Source organism: Myotis lucifugus, unplaced genomic scaffold (assembly GCF_000147115.1).
Source record: "Myotis lucifugus unplaced genomic scaffold, Myoluc2.0 scaffold_65, whole genome shotgun sequence".
Taxonomy (NCBI): domain Eukaryota; kingdom Metazoa; phylum Chordata; class Mammalia; order Chiroptera; family Vespertilionidae; genus Myotis; species Myotis lucifugus.
In genome coordinates this window covers 12,115-34,117 of record NW_005871113.1, presented here as the reverse complement: position 1 = coordinate 34,117, position 22,003 = coordinate 12,115, and the positions used below count along the sequence as shown (strand labels likewise).

At 37.7% G+C, this 22,003-nt stretch overlaps 1 protein-coding gene across 8 annotated transcripts in view; it reads right to left on the bottom strand.

Annotated features, from left to right (window-relative positions):
• SMG7 (SMG7, nonsense mediated mRNA decay factor) overlaps positions 1-21,464 on the bottom strand; it is a 43,691-nt gene extending 22,227 nt beyond the window's left edge. For 3 of the 8 annotated variants that reach the window (XM_006089847.3, XM_006089848.3, XM_006089850.3), the window contains exons 1-8: positions 21,297-21,464; positions 10,598-10,629; positions 7,806-7,923; positions 5,455-5,587; positions 4,174-4,345; positions 2,884-2,955; positions 1,882-2,032; positions 1,375-1,510 (exon numbers count right to left, since the gene is read on the bottom strand). In XM_006089847.3, the coding sequence (XP_006089909.3) occupies positions 1,375-1,510; positions 1,882-2,032; positions 2,884-2,955; positions 4,174-4,345; positions 5,455-5,587; positions 7,806-7,923; positions 10,598-10,629; positions 21,297-21,406 (924 nt within the window). In that variant the 5' untranslated portion in view covers positions 21,407-21,464. Of the gene's footprint in view, positions 1-1,374; positions 1,511-1,881; positions 2,033-2,883; positions 2,956-4,173; positions 4,346-5,454; positions 5,649-7,805; positions 7,924-10,597; positions 10,630-21,296 lie in introns of those variants that run through there. The other 5 variants (XM_023754723.1, XM_023754724.1, XM_006089849.3 and 2 more) reach the window with 3 other exon arrangements.
• Between the last annotated feature and the right edge of the window lie 539 nt (positions 21,465-22,003).

The following is a 22,003-nucleotide window of genomic DNA, read 5'->3' as shown; positions in this document are numbered from 1 at the left end:
TTGAGACTTGTTTGTTCTTTCCAGGCTGAATAGCTGAGGGCATTACAAAGCAAGTGGTTGCTTTCATGCACCCCCCTCTATAAATCATGGACTAAGTTTACATATGCCACCACTAAGAGGTGCAGAAAACTGCAAGGGACTCTTATTTTAGAAGCTTATTTTAAAACAAACTATTTCTATTATAGTTATTTACTATGCTCTCTTGCACACAAAAAGTATCAACTATGCCTGGCTGATGTGGCTCAGTGGTTGAGTGTTGACCAATTTCAGGTCGGGGCACATGCCTGAGCTGTGGGCTAGATCCCCAATGGGGGGCAGTGTTAGGAGGCAGCCGATCAATGATTCTCTCTTATCATTGATGTTTCTATCTTTCTCCCTCTTCCTTCCTCTCTGAAATCAATTAACTTTTATACTTTATGTACAAGTATCAACTAAAAATTGATTATCTGTAAAAACCATTTCACATTTATTACATTTGGCTAATTTATGTCTCTTAATTAAGTTCTACAATCTCTGAATTGTGAGACTTTTATAATATTTGTAAAACTATAAGGAAGTTATAGACCAGCGGTCACCAATCTTTCAGACCTCGCGGACCACCGGTTGGCGACTGCTGTTACAGACAATTCCAAAATGTAAAGATACCCAGAAGTAACCAAGAAATAAAAAATGCTCATTGAGAATGTCTTGTTTAATGTTGATCCCAGTGACTAAAACAGTGACAGGTATACAACAATCAAATATTTGTTGAATAAATTAAAAATAAAGTTAATACTTAATTTTGACTCCTTTCACATTTTACATATCATACACTATTATCTTGGGTTAGGTTAGTATATTAAACTGCTAATTTAATATACTAACCTAACCCAAGATAATTTTCACATATGTAACTAGAAATAATTGAGTAAAATAATTGAATGAAGTTTCTTATTCCTTTCCTTCAAACTACCACAAATCTTGATGGATCAAAATACAAGAGAAATGAGCTTGATTTGCAGAATGGAAATATCTATAAAGGAGGTAACAAAATCATATCTAAAAATATCTAATCCATCAAAAGCAGTACTTTCCAAACTGAGAAATAAATGTGCTCGGTCTGAGAAAGGAGGAGTTGTTTCTTTCTACTTGGATACTTTTTGTCAAACCGCAGCTACGTATTAGTCCATTGTTGCTGCATGTATTTCTTTGTATAAACGGCACCTTAGTTTAAATAAAGAGGATGCTGTATGCAAAACTTTCATATTTAATTTCAAAGTTAATTTTTACCAACAGTTCACAGTTAAGTAATGGAGTGAAAACTGGGAGTCATCTTCCTCCAAATCTTATGCTTATTTAAACAAGACAATAAATTCTCTGGTTTTGAAATCTAACCTTAAACTGTTCTTCCAATTTTTCTCGAAGAGGGCTCAACTTTTCCAAGCTCTTACTCAGGTACACATGGCCGTGGAACTTAATAAAGGCTTTGATGAAGTCAGAAACACCCCACTTGGTTTTCACCTCATCCCGGCTGAAATGAAAGAAAAACTTCCATGAATCTTAAGCAGCAAAATGGCTAAAATCTCTTAAAGGCGGCTTCAGTTTGCAAAAATACAATGTTTGAACACCTAGAGAGGATTCTGCACCTCACTGACTTTCAAATGTGACACCCACAGGTGGAGGCAGTAATCAGCAGCCTGTACTCCTCTACTGGGAACAAATCAGTTGTTGATTGGTCGAAATTTGGTAAAAACTACATACAAAACTATTATTTACTATCGTTTATAAATCAGGCAAGTATAAGAGAAGCATAGGCAACTGGCCAGTATTTCTTATATGCCTAAATTTGAGGGGTGAAGTCTACCAGGTTACACTAAGTCCTCTTGGGAAAGTCAGCTCTACCTTTCCAGTGCTTTAGAAAGTGCTTTCTGTAGATTTGTGGAGGCAGCTGGGAAAGGGAACTTCACAGCAATGCTTCTGCAGTAGTAGAAAATTGTGGTCAGATGGTCTCCCTTGGAAGAAGCTAAGATAGCCAACTGATTGTAAGGCTGACCTAGAGGAGAAAGTCAAAATTCTTAAGTAACTAAAGATGCATCAAGTTTTGCTATCAGAAAACAAATTATCAGTTTTCAAGCCTTTAAATTAATAGGGTGGAGTATTGGATAAAGTAAATGTCATGACCACCTCATTACAAATAGGCATAATGTAAACCACCACACCTCAGCAATGAAACATAAAATGTTTAGGTTAAAAAGCCACATAATTATGATGGACAGCACTGTAAGTTCAAATACAACTGATAGAAAGGACTAGATAAATATGTTTTGTTTTGGGGGGTCAGAGTCTCTATTACAACTACCCGGCTCTGCCACTGCTGTGGAGAAACAGCCACAGACAACACGAAACAGTTTGCAGACTACCATCCCTGCTTGAGGCTCCCTCAAGGGCTCCTTTTAGAATCTGGAGGAATTTTAATGTGGCTTAACAAGAATGACTTATATCATCACACATCTGTTGTAATTTCTCTACTTCAAGAATCACTGCTAACACATATTTCAGGGGCCATCAAAATACAAGAACACTACCTTTTAGATAATGGAATAATTTTCCTAGGACCAAAATGGTGGTATTAAAGAGAGAATTAATCTATAATTAATTATGGAAGTCAGAGTTGTTGAAATAATTTTAGATCATATTAGGGGATATTCTATTTATACTGCTTTAATTTACAACAGTTATTTTAGAAATTTCATTTCCAGTTATATAGAATGTACAGTTAAAAGGGAAAATATGATAATCAATACCAAAACTTCTAAAACATGCAAGACAAGCCTTCAGTTATTTACCATCCTGCTGTACTGAATGAAGTCACTGCCCACCAGGTGACAGGAGAGACTCACTCACCATTAGAGGGGACAAGCTGAGCTGCGTGCCTATAGTAGGACTCTGCCTGGCTGGTCTGGTTTCTGTATCGAGCTGAGAGGAGGAAGAAGAAAATGTAGTTTAAAGACAAACAAACAAATAAAGCAGTAACTAGGGTAATTATTTCCAAAACAGGCTACTGTTTTAAATTCTAAAGATAACAAACATATTAAAATTGATTTAAGAGCATTAAAGACAGAAAAAGACTTTAAAACAAATTAACTATAGGATTATGTGTGAAGTGTCCATCCAGCCTTGCCTATTTGGGACATTCAGCATGTAACCAATTTTAAAGCTTACCTAGCCCCCACTTTCAGGTCCTCCAGTGTCATGCATCACCAGCTCTCACTACGGACTATGCTGGTGACCTGGAGCCGGCCAAGAAGGGGTGAGTTATATGGCACTTAAAAACAAAACAAAACAAAAAACACTATACAAGATGATCTGAAAATTATGTATTTCTTTCAATTATTTATAAAGTGATTTTGAAAAATGCCTCATACCTACTGCAATATTAACTATGTGTGTGCAAAGAATACACTGACAGCAAAACAACCTAAATACACTATTCCTTGAATCTTCCTGCAGAACTTGGTGCTTACTTTGATGTGACCCCTCATGGAGTTAGTGACTTATGACATCAAGAAATCTAAAATCTTTGAACTTAAAGCAGTAATGTTCTCAATTCCCTGTTATTTGAGGACAGCAAACATAATCCTATAGTTAATTTGTTTTACAACCATTTTTTTAGGTCACCTTAAAGGAATGAACAAGAAATAAGTTACATAACATTCCCAGATTTAAATATATATAAAATGGAATACAAATTTAACTGTTAAAAGGAAACAGAAATGAGCTTTTAATGCACTGGCAGGAAGGAAAGAAGGCAATCTGGTTTCAGAAGGTATAATTCATAAACCTCACAATTCCAACAGTACAGACTTAATTTAGAAAATATTATGGCACCACTTTGAAAAGTTTAGCTTTGATTACATTTTTGCTATTTATCATTTGCCTACATCTGCACAAATCTGAATAAAATTTAAATCTTAATATGAAAGTTACTTCCTTCAAGATCCCTTGCCTATGTCAAAACAATGAGACAATCTAAGTACCTTAAAATATATTTTATAGTTTCCTCTTACAACCACATCTAAATTGTGTTTGCATGCTCAGTTTACAGGGAAATCGAGCTTCCCTCTATGACCACACCAAAGAAAAGGATAAATGTATTATAAATGTATGATCAATTCCTTCACACCAAAGGCTCACCAATGTCTCCAAGGTGCACGAGGCAGTGCTGGCAGATATAGGAGCAGGAGCTGGACTGTGGCTTCACTATGGCGCTGGTATGCGTCTGTTTATGGCTGATAATTCCCAACTGGGAAGACTTCACACGGCATGGTAAATCTACGTTAAACACTGTACACAGTTCTTGTAATAACTGAAAGGAAAACATAGCAAGATTTAGTATTAAGTCAGACCTGGCAAGTTAGAAGTGCTCTATAGTAAAACTTGTATACTTCAACATATGCATTTAATATCACATACTGCTGAGACCTGAGCAAGGACTTCAAGAAAATTTTATGGTAACCTTTCTTTTCTTTTTTTTAACAATCATTTCTTTTTTAATAGGAGCAAATAACAACAGCAACAGTAATACTGTATTATACATGATACAATCATTTATTTTCATTTTGCCTTGTACATATGGTAAAACCCTTCATATGGTAATTAGAAGCATTCATTACAAATCATCTCTTTTGAATTCTCAAGTAAGTATTTGAGCAATCTAGGATGTGCATCTAAAAGGAATGGCAGCATTTTTAAAAAAAAGACTTCAGTGCCTGGACAGTGTAGCTCAATGGTTAAACACTGACCCAGGAACCAAGAGGCCCCCAGTTCGATTCCCAGTCAGGGCACATGCCCAGGTTAGGGGCTAGATCCCCAGTAGGGGGTGTGCAGGAAGCAGCCAATCGATACTGTTTCTCTCTTATTGATGTTTCTATCTATCCCACTCCCTTCCTCTCTCTAAAAATCAATAAAAAACATTTTTTAAAGAAAAGACTTTAGCCAAACTCATTCAAACGAGTCCACACGTGCTATACCTGCTTTCTCAATTCCTATTCATTCCTTAATCCATTATGATCTGGCTTCTTACGGTATACAATTTGGGGCATTATTATTCACTTGAGATTATATGTGATCAACTGGATGGCCCACATAGTGGTTACACAAAGTGGGTGTTTGTGTTTTGCTTTTTAAATATATTTCTATTGATTTCAGAGAGGAAGGAAGAAGGAAAGATAGAAACATCAATGATGAGAGAGAACCACTGATCGGCTGCTTCCTGCATGCCCCCTACTGGGGATCGAGCCCGCAACCCAGGCACATGCCCTTGACCGGAATCAAACCCGGGACGAGACCCTTCAGTCCACAGGCCAACGCTCTATCCACTGAGCCAAACCAGTCAGGGCCACAAAGTGTTTATATAAACAACAAGATGAGTACAAAGAGAATTCTAGAAAAATTGGTATACAATGTAGAACTCACCTGAGTATAGAAGCCACTAGCTGCCTCTAGGAACAGAGAGAGGTTTGCCTGAACTTCACTCCGATTCGGGTTTGCTCGATTCTTTGCCTGGCCTTGTAGTGTTGTGATCTGATTCTTAAAGGCATGATTCCAGCTGAAAACAAAATGTAATTCTATTTGTATAGCAGTGACTCACTGGGCAGACACTGGTCCCCCTGAGAACAAGAAAGAACTGTTTGTTATAATTATAACACACTAGATAGTAAACCTGCATTAAAGATAGTGACTTAATTAAACAACTTTAGGCTCCCCTTTGAACAAGACTAGACACGCAGTAGAATCCAACTGGCCTTAGTAAACACTTAACCAAATATTTGAATAATCAGATTGTGGCTTTAGTTATTAATCTTTTAGAGCTACTAAAGTTAGAGCCTATTTAGGAATCCCAGTACAAAATCAGAACTACAGTGGTAACACCAAAGTAAAAATAAGCTATTAACAAATTTGCATACATTGTGCCAAAAATAATGGAGTGTACCCTAACAAGTGACATATAAAGAGGGAAAAAAGTTTTGTAAATATTAAGCTATATCCCTTATTTCCCTAAAATCTATTACTCACAGTTCTATTTCTAATTAATAGTTTGTTTCTCTTGGAGTTGTTTTCTTTAGAACTTGAAATATAAGGTCATTTTTTTACATTTTAATTTTAGCTATTTAAAAATAAGAAACAACACAACACTGAAATACAGCATACCAAAATCCTGTTATAAAATGCCTTTCATTAATCGAGTTGTTTAGATAATCATTTTAAATTCAGTTATGGTGAAATACAGCCACCTTCTAACCTGGAAATCACATGAGGGGGGGGAAAACAGAACTAGGATGAAGGGATGATATTACTGGCTTGATTCAAGGAAGCAAACAGATAAAGGGTTTACAACCTGCCTGGAAAATACCTAACTCTTATCAATGTCAACTTTTAAGACTCTAGAGCACTGGGGTTTTTTAATGATTTATGAGGTCAATCATTCCCTTAGAATTTTTGATGACATCTTATCCTTGATTCTAATATCATAGATATGGATTTTGAGTGGTTGTGATTAAGCTCTATTACTAGGTCTCAAAAAATCTTCACTGCAACTTGGGGAAATGGGCATTACTAAATAGAATGTTCTTACTGATTTTAAATTTTTCATCAGGCCAATGTCCTTGTTTCAGTTTAACCCTGTCAGTGACAACCAATATCCTAGGAACTATGCTAAAATTGCCAAGGCATTTTTGCTGATTTTACAGCAGTTTAGGGAAAAAATTATGAATCGTAAGTAAATGAAGTTACATATTCAAAAACTTAAGGAAACCTTTGCTACATTGACATATTTAGCAATATCATCATCACTAATAAAAGCAGACTTAGAACTGGACACCATTTCGAAGCTTTGATAGCACTCCCGGCACTCTAGGGGTTAAAAGGTAAGGCCTTCCACAAAAGGCATTTATTTACTCACTTGGGAATCTGGTCATCTGCCATTTCACCCCTCATAGAAAGAAGGAGCAACCATTGAGTGATAGCCTGGTAGGTTGCTCAACGGTTGAGCATTCGACCTATGAACCAAGAGGTCACCGGTTCGATTCCTGGTCAGAGCACATGCCAGGGTTTTGGGCTCAATCCTTAGTAGGGGGTGTGCAGGAGGCAGCCAATCGATGTTTCTCTCTCATTGATGTTTTTGTCTCTCTCTCCCTCTCCCTTTTTCTCTCTCTAAAATCAATAAAAACGTATTTTTTAAAAAATGCGTGGAGCCGAAACCGGTTTGGCTCGGTGGATGGAGCGTCGGCCTGCGGACTGAGGGGTCCCGGGTTCGATTCCGGTCAAGGGCATGTGCCTGGGTTTCGGGCACATCCCCGGTGGGGGGTGTGCAGGAGGCAGCTGATCGATGTTTCTCTCTCATCGATGTTTCTAACTCTCTCTGTCTCTCTCCCTTCCTCTCTGTGAAAAATCAGTAAAATATATTTAAAAAAAAAAATGCGTGGAGATAGCCTAAATATACAAAATCTTTCTTTAGTCTTATTAAGAGGGGGAAAAAAGGAAATACCTATTTATTTTATGAAATGCCCCAAAGATCTTAATAAGAGTCAATTCAGAACATCTCTCTTGCCACCTAAGACTCTATGTGAAGGTAATACCAATGGTCAAATATCCCTCCTTCCCCCCTAAAAAACCCCAAAAGTATTATAAATTTTTCTTTTTTATTTTCATTGAAAAAGCTTACTCTGAGAGAGGTTAAAAAGAAACAACCAAATTGTTCTTTTCTATCCTAAAGTCTTGGTGAGATCCTTGATCTCAACAGGGACATCCCAAATGATAATACTTACAGATCCTGTTCTACTTTCTTGTCTAAAGCGTATTCCAAATCAGTAACTAGCATTTTTTGGTACAGGTCCTGCAGAGCCTGCCTGGATGTCCAGACCTCAGCTGGACCCAGCTTAGAATCTGAATAACAAAACAAAAACAGAACAGTAGACAGGTAAATAGACAGTTAAGACCATTGTACCACACCAATGATTCCTTCCCTTCCCCATTCCCCAAAGTAAAATCCTGTTGTAAGTACAAGTATATACCATAGGTTGCTGAAGTTTTATACTACTGCATTTCAAATGACTTTCCCCTTTTGACTGACTAAATCTGTATGCTTCTGTATTTGTCTTTTAGCTTTAAAATAATACCATGAAATGAAAAAGGCTAAAAAAAAAAAGAATGGTGGTATGCCCTTTGTTTTGGGCTTGGATGTCTATGTATTCATATCACAGGAAGCCATATCCCTCACACTAGCCACCCTCTTTGAAATGATGGACTGCCAAGTTGGTCTGTTTACTCTCACAACTATACCTCTCTTTGCCCAAAGCAGCTTTTTAAAAACATTTTTTAATCATTCTCACAATTGTCCTTATGAAATCTTCATATCAGCTCATAATCCAGCAGCTGTTTGGGCATTCTGCTGTTACTCCTACTATATACATGTCAATCCAATAAAACCAGGATAGTGAGCATTATTTTAACGATTGGTAGGATGCTTGCCAAGACACTTTTGTGAGCAATCCATACTTGCTATTTAATGTAAATGAGGACAGACAGTGATTAAACTGCTCAAGAGCCCAAATGAGACATTGCAAAATGAAATCACAAAGTCAGGCTATTACTATACAAAATTTCAAATTGAGGCCATATTGTCTGCCAGAGTCCTAAAAGGCACATTAGCCTTTCCGATAAGTAGGCTTATGAGTGCAATAATTGACAGTGAGCTGCCTCAGTAGAACTTAATAATGGACTTTTCAATATATATTTCCAACTGCCTGTTAGGCTGTCTGGTTGAATTTAATATTTTGCTGCTGTGCAATGGCATAATCTTCACTCTTGTTTTTAGGTCTGCTATTAGCTTCTATAGCCACCATAATCCTATTCTACAAGAAGAATCTTCTGGATATTTGAGTTAATCCTCACAAGAGTTTGTTGGCTACTAAAAAAAAAAAAATTAGGGTCTGATATCAGTTTCTTGATCTTATTAAGTGTTTAATGGTTAAATCAATAATATTTATACATTTTTTCAGCTCTGCTTCAATTTGTCAATGGCAGGGAAATGATTGGAAAGGATAATTAAATCTCATCTATCAAAGAGACTACTATTTAAATGAATAGACTTAATATCTTACTGGGCAGGCATTCTTACTAAGGGTGTTTAATACTTAAGATTGTACTTATAATGCTATCACAAGAGCATAACACAGTAGCTCAGAGTTGAAACTGATATCCACAGTATGGGAAATGATGACAATTATGTTAACAATAGGAAGAACTGAAGTACTATACTAAGTAAACCTATAACAAGTGTTTGGAACTTTTTTCTTCTTTTTCCCTTGAACAAGATGACAATGAGATTACCCACAAATTCTTAGAGAACATTAACCTATAATTCTACAAATTGAGAACAAGACATCGAAACAGTCCATTTCCTTTTCATTATAAATTTTGGCAGATATGCTGATTATCACAATAGTTTAACTCTTCTTTGTGGGTTTCATTGCAGAACTAAATTCCTCAAAATTAGAACAAGGTCCATTATCACATATTTCTCTTACATTTTTGGATGGCGTGTGCTATTATGGAGAGCATACTTATCACTAGAGTATTCCCCTATTTCTTCATTTGGGGGTTAGAGTCATCTGCTCTGTTCAGTGACTAAGTCCAGTTATTTTTTTCAAAAACACCTTGGCTATTATACAAAATAAAAAAGATAAGGGATAAAAAAGGAATGTGGTGAGACAGCTCACTCAACTTCAAACATGTCAGCAGTTTTACTGCAAATATTTTTCTGAAGGTTTACCTATTATTCCAATTTGAGGAATTATAAATAGGAAGATAAGAACCTAATACCAAAGGATATTAGTGTTTATATGGTACTAGAGGCCCGGTGCACAAATTCGTGCACCAGTGGGGTCCCTCGGCCTGGCCTGCGGGAACGGGTTGAAACCAGCTCTCCGACTACCCCTGAGGGGTCCCAGATTGGGAGAGGGTGCAGGCCAGGCCAAGGGACCCCACCGATGCACGACTGGGGCCAGGGAGGGGTGCGGGAGGTTGGCCAGTGGAGGGGAGAGGGAGGACTGTGGGAGGGCTCCAGGGCGTGTCCAGCCCCCGATCTACCGGACCCCAGCAGCAAGTTAACCTACTTGTTGGAGCATCTTTCCCCTGGTGGTCAGTGCATGTCATAGCGACCGGTTGACTGTCTGCCCCCAGTGGTCAGTGCACATCATAGAGCAGTTGAGTGGCCTTAGCGTATCATTAGCATATTACACTTTGATTGGTTGAATGGATGACTGGACACTTAGCATATTAGGCTTTTTTTATATAGGATGTGAATTTTTTTCTGTATGTCTGAAATCATTGATAAATAGTTCATAAAAATTAAATGATTCTATGCAGAAAATTAGGTAATATTCAATCCTTTGTAGTACAGCTAATATAAAATTCTTGACTGGTCATCATCTAAGTAAGAATTCAAAATATAAAACAATAAATATTTAAAGCAAATAAGTGCTATAAGTCATAAACATCCCTTTGCTTAATTTAATGGTATAAAGTAAGTTCTAGAAAACAAAGGAGCAGCCACTACCTGTCATGTCAGCCTTCAGGACTTCTGCCTGCCTAAAAAGGAAGAAGAGAAGAGCAGTTAGAAACAAAGCAGGTGTACCCAGCGAAATTAACACTACGAGTTCTCAGTTAAGTGAGCTCATCTACTGCAATAAGGATGTAAGCAGCTCTATTTGTGGCACTGCAAACAGTCCCTCTGCTTTCTCATCCAGAGTAGCACTAGGTCTTGGCCATTACTTAAAAGTTTACAGGTTATCATAAACTCTTTTATTGAGTCCACTTTCTTGCTGTTTGCATATAAATTGGATAGATTTAAGATAACATTAAATGACAGTCATAAATAAAAATTTGCCCTAAATGCGTGGGGCCATGAAATCTTGTTTTTCAATTCAATAGCCACTGTAACCATTTCAAATATCCATTCCGCTCAGGCTGCTGAGTCCTGTCCCATTCCTTAGCCTCAACTCTTTTCAGCAAAGGATAGACCTGTACCTCAGGAAAAACAATACCCAGTTACTAAGAACTACATTCACAAAGCCCTCTTCTTCCTTCCTCTTGTTAAAACATTAGATGACTGCACCTCTTGTTTAATACCAGTAACTCCACCTAAGTATGCTCTTTCCAGCCTTTCATATGGTTACTCCTTCTCCTCTTTCAATTACTTTAAAACTTCCTTCTATTGAATATTTCCTTCTCTTAAGAATTTAAACATGCACGAGTCTCCCAGATTTTAAAACCTTCTGTCCCATATTCTCCTCTAAACTGCTGTTTCATTTCTCTCTCCCAAATTCTTCAAGAATTTCTGGATTCAAGAATACAAAACTGAACTCATGACCTAGCTCAGTGATGGCGAACCTTTTGAGCTCGGCGTGTCAGCATTTTGAAAAACCCTAACTTAACTCTGGTGCCGTGTCACATATAGAAATTTTTTGATATTTGCAACCATAGTAAAACAAAGATTTATATTTTTGATATTTATTTTATATATTTAAATGCCATTTAACAAGGAAAAATCAACCAAAAAAATGAGTTCGCGTGTCACCTCTGACACGCGTGTCACAGGTTCGCCATCACTGACCTAGCTCCACCTCATCCCTGGTTCTCTTTTTAGTGTTTTTTACCTGAGTAAATGTACCACAGCTTTCTAGTTGTGAAAGGCAGATAGATACCTGGGAGTCACCCATCACAAAATCCTCCAAATCCCTGGTAATCTATCAACTTCAGAGAATTTTACCTGCTAACTATACCGTGAATCTGCTGGCTTCCCTTTACCTCCTCCTCAGCCACTCAATCAAGTTACAACCATCCCCCTTGCCTGGAGGACTCAAAGGCACCTACCTAAGTGTTTTCTCCATTTCACTCTTGCCCCGTTTCATTCTGTTCTCCCCACTGCTGTCAGAGGGTTCTTTTATAATGCAAAGCTGATCTTATCAACTACTCATTTAAAATTCATTTAATAATTTCCACTGCTCTCAGGTTAAAAAACAATCATTAAAGTGTCCTACAACCTTCTATGTGCTCTACTTCTACCATGACTCTCTTCTCTCCCTCATCTCTGTGCTTAGTCCTTGGACCTCTGGTTAGTATAGTAGGTGTGCTCTGCTCCCTTCACATTCTCAGGGCATAGCATACCTCCTCACCATTTGTCTGGTTCCATACTAGTACTCATCTTTGGCTTCTTCAGAAAGCCTTACTTGAACTCTACATAGATATTCTTGTTTTATGCTCTCAAAGCACTGGTTATTTTTTCCTTCATAGTACGCATCAGATTTTAAGAATGCTCACCATCACAACCCCTATGCCTACTAGCACAGCTAGCTGCCTAGCACACAGTGGGCATTCAATAAATATTTTGTAAGTGAAGAAAGGAAAAAAAAATAAATCACTTCATATACTCTAATTAAGCAGGTAAGTACATAAACTTAAGAGATTTCCATTTCTAAAAATAAAATATGACATAAAGCTAGAGAATATTCAGAGATTCTAAAAAATTTACTAAAATTCATTTACATAATTTATTAGGTATTTAATATCAATTATGAATTTTAGTTTTATCAAAATGTAACATAAACCTTTTTATTTTCTTAGCCTTTAAAAAGATAGATTTTTTAAAATTACATTTTCAAACAATGGAATCATAATACAGGACTATAGTGTTAACCACATATGAGAACTATCAGTATAAATAGACAATACTAAATAAACAGCTACACTTAGTCCTAAAATATAACATCACATCAAATTTCATTATCCACACAGCCTAGCTTCACTGTTTGCTTTGGATATTAAACTTTTGCCATTACAACTTTTTTCTCCACAGGTGGTTGGCTTATGCCCTAACAAAATACATATCCTATCCCTATGATTGTCACAATAGCCTCCTCTCCTCCCCTGAAACCCTATAGGAGTACTAATTTATGAACTTTATACTGAAAAGGCTGGTGCTAATTATGAATTAGCACTGAAAAGGATGATGTATTTTACTATGCTTCCATATGTTAGCTAAAAGTTCATACATGTACAAGATTAACTTATACTTAGGATCATGTGCCTAAAGGTTGCTTTTTCATTCCAAACAAGATTTGCCTGTAAAGATGAACAATATCATTTCAGTATGCTAACAACTTCCAGTCAAACAAAGATTATATTGAACATATATAACAAGAACTATTTACAAATAATCTGCTTTTCTTATAGGCTGTCAGTAAAAGGAGATCTATAATTCCAAGAGACTCTGATCCAGGCTTCCAGTGAACTTCACACTATATTTTTATATAATGTAATCTGTCCAAGGAGAACTGTAAAAGTAAAAAATTCAAGCACTAACAAAAGTGAGAACATGGTATAAAATGTTAAATCATTCTGAAATCCCAGGAATTCTGATTCCTCAGTTGACAAGAGTAGAGGTGCTCACTCTGTGCAGAGTTCTTTACTAGGTTCTAGAAGAGACACAAGCTAATGACTAAAATAGTCTTGCTAAACTGAAATGATGAAAAGAAAGCTTAATGAAAAATATAGCCACCCTCGGAGATAGCTACTATTAATTCCCAATCTATAAACAAAGAAACTGAAGCTCTGAAATGTAAAACAAATTTGTCTAGCATCACAAAGCAATTAGGCACAATTAAGTGTAACCTAGTTATTTGTGACACCAAAGTCCAAGTTATTTCTATTTCTTTCAAATTAGAATAAAAATTCTATGACATAAAAAGCTGACATAGACTTATCTAGTTTCAGTTTTGTACTGTCAACTAAACACTAACATTTAAGTCAACTAGCTTATATGAAAACTAGAGGTCCAATGCATGAAATCTGTGCAAACGTAAGCCTTCCTTCCCCCAGCTGCCAGCACCAGCTTCCCTCTGGCACCTGGGACCTGGGCTTTCCTCCAGCTGCAGCCAGCAGGCACCCCAGCCACCCGAGACCAGGGCTTCCCTCACAGCCCCGGCTTCGTCCAGAAGGACGTCTGGTCTAACTAGCATATTATGCTTTTATTATTATAGATATCTATTCACATTAGGAAATAAATATCTAAGTTTTAATCAGAAGAACTACAAGTAAAACTCATATTCTAGTGCAGTGGTCAGCCTTGGGTGAAATTCCCTCTTTCACCCTGCATCTATTTTTTGTAAATAAATTTTACTGGAACATAGCCCTGCCCATTCATTTACATACTGTCTATGGCTGCTTTCTGCTACAAGGGCAGAATTGAGTAGTGGAGACAAAGACCACACGGCCCACCAAGCCTAAAACATTTATCTGGCCCGTCACAGAAAAAGTTTGCCTCTCCTGCTCTAGGGATTACTTGATTAAAAAAAAAAAAAGTGAGAAGTTCCCACACCAAATAGTTTTCCTACACGAGGAATCATCAATAATAGTTTCCTCAGAGCAAAGAAATCTCTTTTTATTAGTTAATATTGTAATCCTGTGGCAAAGAGAACTGTTAAAAAATAGTTTCATGTTGCCAGAACCGGTTTGGCTCAGTGGATAGAGCGTCGGCCTGCGGACTCAAGGGTCCCGGGTTCGATTCCGGTCAAGGGCATGTACCTTGGTTGCGGGCACATCCCCAGTGGGGAGTGTGCAGGAGGCAGCTGATCAATATTTCTCTCTCATCGATGTTTCTGGCTCTCTATCCCTCTCCCTTCCTCTCTGTAAAAAATCAATAAAATATATTTAAAAAAAAATAGTTTCATGTAACCAGAAAATTAGTGTTTATAGGCCATGTCATATTTTTTTATTAAATTAATTTGCGAATTGTTTTTTGTTGTTTTGTTTTTTAAAATATATTTTAATTGATGCCAGAGAAGAAGGCAGGGGGAGGAAGGGAGGGAGAGAGAAACATCAATGATGAGAATCATTGTTTGGCTGCCTCCAACATGCCACTGGGGATCAAGCCCAACCAGGTTAGGTTTATATACTACTAGAGGCCCGGTGCACAATTCATGCACCAGTGGGGTCCCTCTGCCTGGCCTGTGGGATCAGGCTGAAACCAGCTCTCTGACATCCCCCGAGGGGTCCCGGATTGTGAGAGGGCGCAGGCCAGGCCAAGGGACCCCACTGGTGTACCATCAGGGCTGGGGGAGGGATGTGGGAGGTTGGCCAGCCGGGGAGGACCACGGGAGGGCTCCAGGGTATGTCCGGTTCCTCTTGTTCAGTCTCGATTGGCCGGACCCCAGCAGCAAGCTAATCTATCAGTCGAAGTGTCTGCCCCCTGGTGGTCAGTGCATGTCATAGCGAGCAGTTGAGCAGCCTTAGCATATTATGCTTTGATTGTTGAACGGACAACCGGGCACTTAGCATATTAGGCTTTTATCATATAGGATTATCCACTTATTCTTCCTTTTTACTGTGTACCAAATATATCCATTTAGGCAGGTGAGAAAAAAGGTTAAACTAAGAATTGTTTATATCACAAGTATTAGTTTTCTTTTTTTACAGTGCATAATATAAAAGAAACCAAGTCAACAGATATGTGATCTTATACCAACTTTCATAAAGATTAGCACAAAATTGGTTATTTGATTATATTTTACTTTATAAAGAAAAAAGTACTACACCTCAATTGACCTACTGCTCTTGCTAAAAACCAATATTGTTAAAGACTAATATTACAGTTAATAGCCTATAGCCAAGGCTTAAAGAGGTAAAAGTTTCACCCTGGCTGGTTTGGCTCAATGGGTAGAGCATTGGCCTGCGGACTGAGGTGTCTGGGTTTAATTCTGGTCAAGGGCACATGCCCGGGTTGCAGGCTTGATCCCCAATAGGGCGTGCACAGGAGGCAGCTGATCAATGATTCTTTCTCCCTCTCCCTTCCTCGTTGAAATCAATAAAAAAATATATATATATTTTAAAAAGAGGTAAAAGTTTTAAAATGTTTTCTCTTGGTAGAATTTGTGGCAACTAGAGTTCCTTTATATTCTTACTTTAAGCTGAAGGAATCAATAAAGAAAATGAATAAACCAAGAATCTAAGAGTTAAAATCATCATGCCTTCAATAATTTTAAAAATAGCATTATTAAATAGTTATAAAATACTAGAGGCCTGGTGCATGACATATGTGCACAGGTAGGGTCCGTAGGCCTGGTGGTCAGTGCACATCATAGCAAGCAATCAAACTCCTGATCTCCTGGTTGAACTCGCGAGGAGACAATTTGCATATTAGGCTTATATATATATATATATAGATAAAGCTTTCAAAATACTCAATATATTGTCTCAATTTGTAAACAATATGGGAAATTAAGCATGTATACTAAGAAAAAGACATTAAAAACTAAATAAAATCTGAAACATTCAGTGATAACCAAATATGTTGAGAGTTAACAATGTGAAACAATACTCTTGGAGACGATATGATCATCGAGATCTATAAATACACTTAATGCAATCTAATGTACTAGGTACTGAAATAGCTAATGCTATGAATAGCACTACTATCACTAGACACTGTTCTAAGTGCTTTACATAAAGTAATCATTTAATCCACACTGAACTATTATTGCCATCTTTATAGCTCAAGAAATGCAAGGAGATAGAGGTTAAATAACATGTCCAAGGTCATCAAGTTAGAAAGTATGTAATACAGATAGCATTTGAACTCAGTTTGGTTCCAAAGGCGAATTCCTAACCATTATATCACAGTCCCTTTCTTATACAAGATTGTAAGAAAAAAATCTAGAATGTTTGCTAGTAATAGCTCATAGAACTGGAGCTTTCAATAGTTAGCATTTTATAACCATTTTTAAAAATGTCACTAAAGGAAAAACACTAAAATTAATGGTTATCTTCTTTGACAAATACCTTGATTATACAGAGCACTTATATAACAATGCAAGGTAACATAGGATAATAACATATTATTAAGACACATATTAAGATTCTCAGTTTAAAAATAGAAGATAGTTCCAAATCAGGGGTAGATACAATGAAGATTCCTCTACCTGAACTCTCAACCCCCTTTTCTCCTATGAGCAGATCATAGAAATATAAGCCAACATCCTCTAAACTCACAATTGCTAAGGAAAGGTGAATAATCCTCTTTTGTTTGGGAAGGCAAGGCTAGACAATTTTTTTTAATTTAAATAAAAGCCATAGTTTTATTTCAAGTTAATTTATTTACTTAATTCCATACAGTACTAAGGAGTATTTGAGATAATAAGTATTTGTAATTTATCATCATAAGCATAATAACCTAACATAATTACTTGTGCTAAAATAATAGGCCAAACATTATCAAGTATGTTCATACACTCAGGTACACAGCATACATAATCTACAGATCTCTAACAGTGGTTCTCAACCTGTGGGTCGAGACCCTGAAAATACATCCTGCATATCAGTTATTTACATTACGATTCATAACAGTAGCAAAATTACAGTTATGAAGTAGCAACAAAAATAATTTTATGGTTGGGGGTCACCACAACATGAAGAACTGTATTAAAGAGTAGGGGCATTAGGAGGGTTGAGAACCACTGCGTCTAAGACATCAAATCTCATGGATTAATCAGAAAAAATAAATTGTACTGCTGCCCCAACCAGTTTTGCTCAGTGGATAGAGCATGGGCCTGTGGACTGAAGGGTCCCAGGTTCGATTCTGCTCAAGGGCATGTACCTTGGTTGTGGGCACATTCCCAGTAGGGGGCATGCAGGAGGCAGCTGATCGATGTTTCTCTCTCATCGATGTTTCTAACTCTCTATCCCTTTCCCTTCCTCTCTGTAAAAAAGCAATAAAAATATATTAAAAAAAAATAAATTGTATTGCTGATGTACTGTTGAATTTCATAGAAAAGAACATATAGGGAAAATGTTGCTCCTAAAGGAGCTTTTCTCAGTAAAAGGTAATAAAAATACTAACTTGCTTTCTCTCTATGGCACTTTATAGTTTGTCATGAATTTTCTAATCTCCTGACACTCCAATACCCTACAATATTCAATCTATAATCTATATTATTTAAAAATATGTAACTAGTTTAATTAAGGACCTATTCTGGTCTGGAAATCTCACGGGATGAGAAGGAATGATTCTTCCAGGCAGAGGAAGTAGCACAACAATAAAAGGGGGGCGGGGAGCTAGTAAAGCAGGTAGACACAATGCAGGAGGCTACAGGGGGTGAGCTAGAGAGTCAAGGCAGACAGCAGATTGTGAGGCCTTGCATGACATATTACGGAGCTCAGATTCTGTCTTTCAACTAATACAGTGGTTCCCAACATGGGGCACATGCCTCACAGAGAGGCAATTTGATTTTTAAGGGGGGTCAATTCAAGAATGAGTTATTAAGAGTAAATTGTTTGTATTTCTATGGTTCTAGGGGCCTCATATACAGTATATAAATATATATTGTGACATATTTATGCATTTCAGTTCTCTATTATATGTTTTGAAACTTTATTTGCTATCTTTTCATGTCACTTCATATTATTATTTTTTTAAACAATTTCTTTTTATATATATACTAGAGGCCCAGTGCATGGATTCATGCACCAGTGGGGTCCCTTGGCCTGGCCTGGGGGGATCAGGCCAAAACCGGCAGTCCAACATCCCCTGAGGGGTTCTGGATTGCAAGTGGGCACAGGCCAGGCTGAGGGACCCCATCAGTGTAGATGCATATAAGATCTTTGGTTAATCTCTTCCTCCCTCCCCTCATCCCTCTGAGATTCATCAGTCTGTTCCATGTTTCCATGCCTGTGCATTGAGCGTCTTCCCCCTGGTGGTCAGTGCGTTCATAGCTAACGGTCGAATGGTCGGACAGTCACTTAGGCGCTTGTGTGTGTGTGTGTGTGTGTGTGTATTTTGTGTTTTTTCCATTGATTTCAGAGAGGAAGAGGGGAGAGAGCTAAAAACACCAACGATGAGAGAGAACCATCGATCGGCTGACGCCTGCATGTCCCCCACCGGGATCAAGCCCACAACCCTGGCATGAGCCCTGGACTGGAATCGAACCTGGGACCCTTCAGTCCACAAGCCAACGCTCTATCCACTGAGCCAAACCAGCTACGACAACAATTTCTTAGTGATTTCTTCCTTAGTTCTTCAACTGTCCTTTCGTTCTTTTATTTTACTCTTTCATGAATGCCATGTTTTGTGTATTTGGAAGCTTGTTTAGACCAAGTTAATGGCCTTTTAGGCTTCCTCCATATGAATAGGAGTTCACTTTTTGAATAATAAGAATTCTATGGGGGGGGGGGGCGGTGAGGCATCAGGACTTTAGAGATGCTTAGGTGGGGCATGGCCAAAAAAAGGTTGGGAACCACTTAACCAATAGGAAACCAGTACTAGGTTTTAGGCAGGGGCATAGCATTATCAGAATTGCATTTTTAAAAGTTTCCAACAGGATACATGGAAGATAGATTTTCAAAGGGTAAGACTAGAAGGAAGACTACAGATGTATGGAAAAACTTCAAAATAATAAGATATCTAGAAGTAAAATCAGCAGAAGAAACAGTCTAAAATCATTCCCAGATTGGACAGCTGGTGGTATGAAAAGGTGGAGCTGTGTTAGGCAGGCACTTAGAGTGTCAAGTACAGGGAAGATGGCAAGACTAGAGATACAGTGCTGGGGTGATCGGCACATTGATGGTAAAGAAAACCATGAGAGTAAATGTTAATAGCCCAGAAAGGCAAAGGGATGGAGCTAGCTCCCTATCTTCATTGTTAAGGGGCAGATGAAAGAAAGAGCCCATGAAGAACAAGAAGAAGAAACTGTCAAATACATATATGAGGGCAGGAGAAGAGTGGTGTGTGGAAAATAAGATAAAAAGAAGTCAACAAAATAAAAGCAGTGGAGAAGTACTATGACGACTGGAAAGTGTTGGATTCAGTGAAATACGGGTCAACAATAGCCTTGCCAGAAAAAACATCAAACTGAAGGGGGTTGAGGAACAAATAGGAGGGAGAAGTTTAAGTCAATTCTTTTTTTAAAAAAATATATTTTATTGATTTTTTACAGAGAGGAAGGGAGAGGGATAGAGAGTTAGAAACATCGATGAGAGAGAAACATCGACCAGCTGCCTCCTGCACATCTCCTACTGGGGATGTGCCCATAACCAACGCACACACCGCTGACCGGAATCAAACCCGGGACCCTTCAGTCCACAGGCCAACGCTCTATCCCCTGAGCCAAACCGGTTTCGGCTAAGTCAATTCTTAAGTTGACTTAAACCAGTACTAAGTTTAAAGAAAGGTTGAAGATATAAGAAAATGAGAACAAAATTGATAGAGCATGGTTCTGGAAAAGATAAAGGACATGAGAATGTCCTTTTTAAAAAATATATATATATTTTGTTGATTTTTTACAGAGAGGAAGGGAGAGGGATAGAGAGTTAGAAACATTGATCAGCTGCCTCCTGCACACCCTCAACTCGGGATGTGCTCGCAACCAAGGTACATGCCCCTGACCGGAATCGAACCTGGGACCCTTCAGTCCGCAAGCCGACGCTCCATCCACTGAGCCAAACCGGTTAGGGCGAGAATGTCCTTAATAAGGCTAGAAGCGAGAACAGGCTTTGAAAAAGAGGCAGGATGAATTAGAGGAAGGTAAGGTTAGACAGAAATATGCTAGGAGAATTTGGGAGTAGTGTGGGGTGGAGAAATGTCCTACATGTGTTGCTGTCATGGTATCAACTTCTAGGGGCAACTATCAATTCTCACTTAAAAGCCACATCTCTGAGATCAAGCACCTTCACACATTCTGTCATTATCACTGGTACAAGCTACTGGGACAAGTTACTACTCACCGTGTGGTTAGAGAGGGCTTCTCTATCTGCACACTGACTGCATCCATGCTGACAAACAGAACCAAGAGCTGATGCTCCCTACACTCAAATGAACTGCTACACATGTAACCCAAAATGCAGGAAGGATAATCTACAAGACGAAGAGCATGTCCTTAAGCTTATCATAAATATTCAGACATACATAAACACAAAGATTTCTTAAATTTAATTTAGTAAATGTTTTGAAAACTTCCTTGGAGTATAAGATACAAATGCTCATGAGAAAGTAAACATATGCCGAAGTTCTTAATGAAATCACATAAGTAAAAAAAAATATGTCTTTAGCACTTCCCACTCCCATCTTGGCTAATACCAAATGCTTCAGAAAGTCTCTAATTCTTCTATTAGTGTTCATAGAAGAGTACTTTAGAATAAGAGTACTTTAAAATACACCCATCTCTAAAAGGAACACAAACATGTAGAAACCCTTGTAATTTTTATCCTACCTAATATTACTTGATTTCAGATGCTCCTCTGATTTCAAGTTTCCGGTCCTCATCTGGGACTTAAATGAAACGTTTCCTCCCACTATCCACAAGAACATCCAATTTCTCATAAGGTAGAATGGTTTTAAGACATTCTAGATAGAGGAGAGGAGGAAAATATGAGTTAACCCATAATAGAGAACTACATGATGAAAATTAAATTATTTTCTCTTTATTTGAAATGATTTCATGTCAAAGGTAAAGAATATCAAAGCTTTTTTCCTTTTTAAATTTAGTTTCTTAAAAAACACATTTTTAAATTGTTCTGTGTATTTCCAGCATTTTGGTTTAGATAAAAATGTGATCCTAGATTTTTTTATTTTAGATTAAAAAAAAAAATCTCCCTCTGTGTCTAAAGCAGAGTGATCTCTACAGAACAGATACCAGTTACCCAGCAGGGTTCTTGTAGTACCAAGGTGAGAGTGCCCTGTGGAACACAGGAGCAGATGGTTGGTCCAAGCAGGACTGCTTACTGAAGGAAAAACACGTAAAGCAATTAAACCACAGGTTTAATTACTTAAAAAAAAAAAAACCACCACAACAACATGTAAAGCAATTACAGGAGGTATGAATAATGCTTAAATCCTAAGATCAGCTGGTAATGGCAGATTTTTAAATTTTCATTCACTGAACAATGATTTGGTAATTTCTATGAGCTAGATACACTA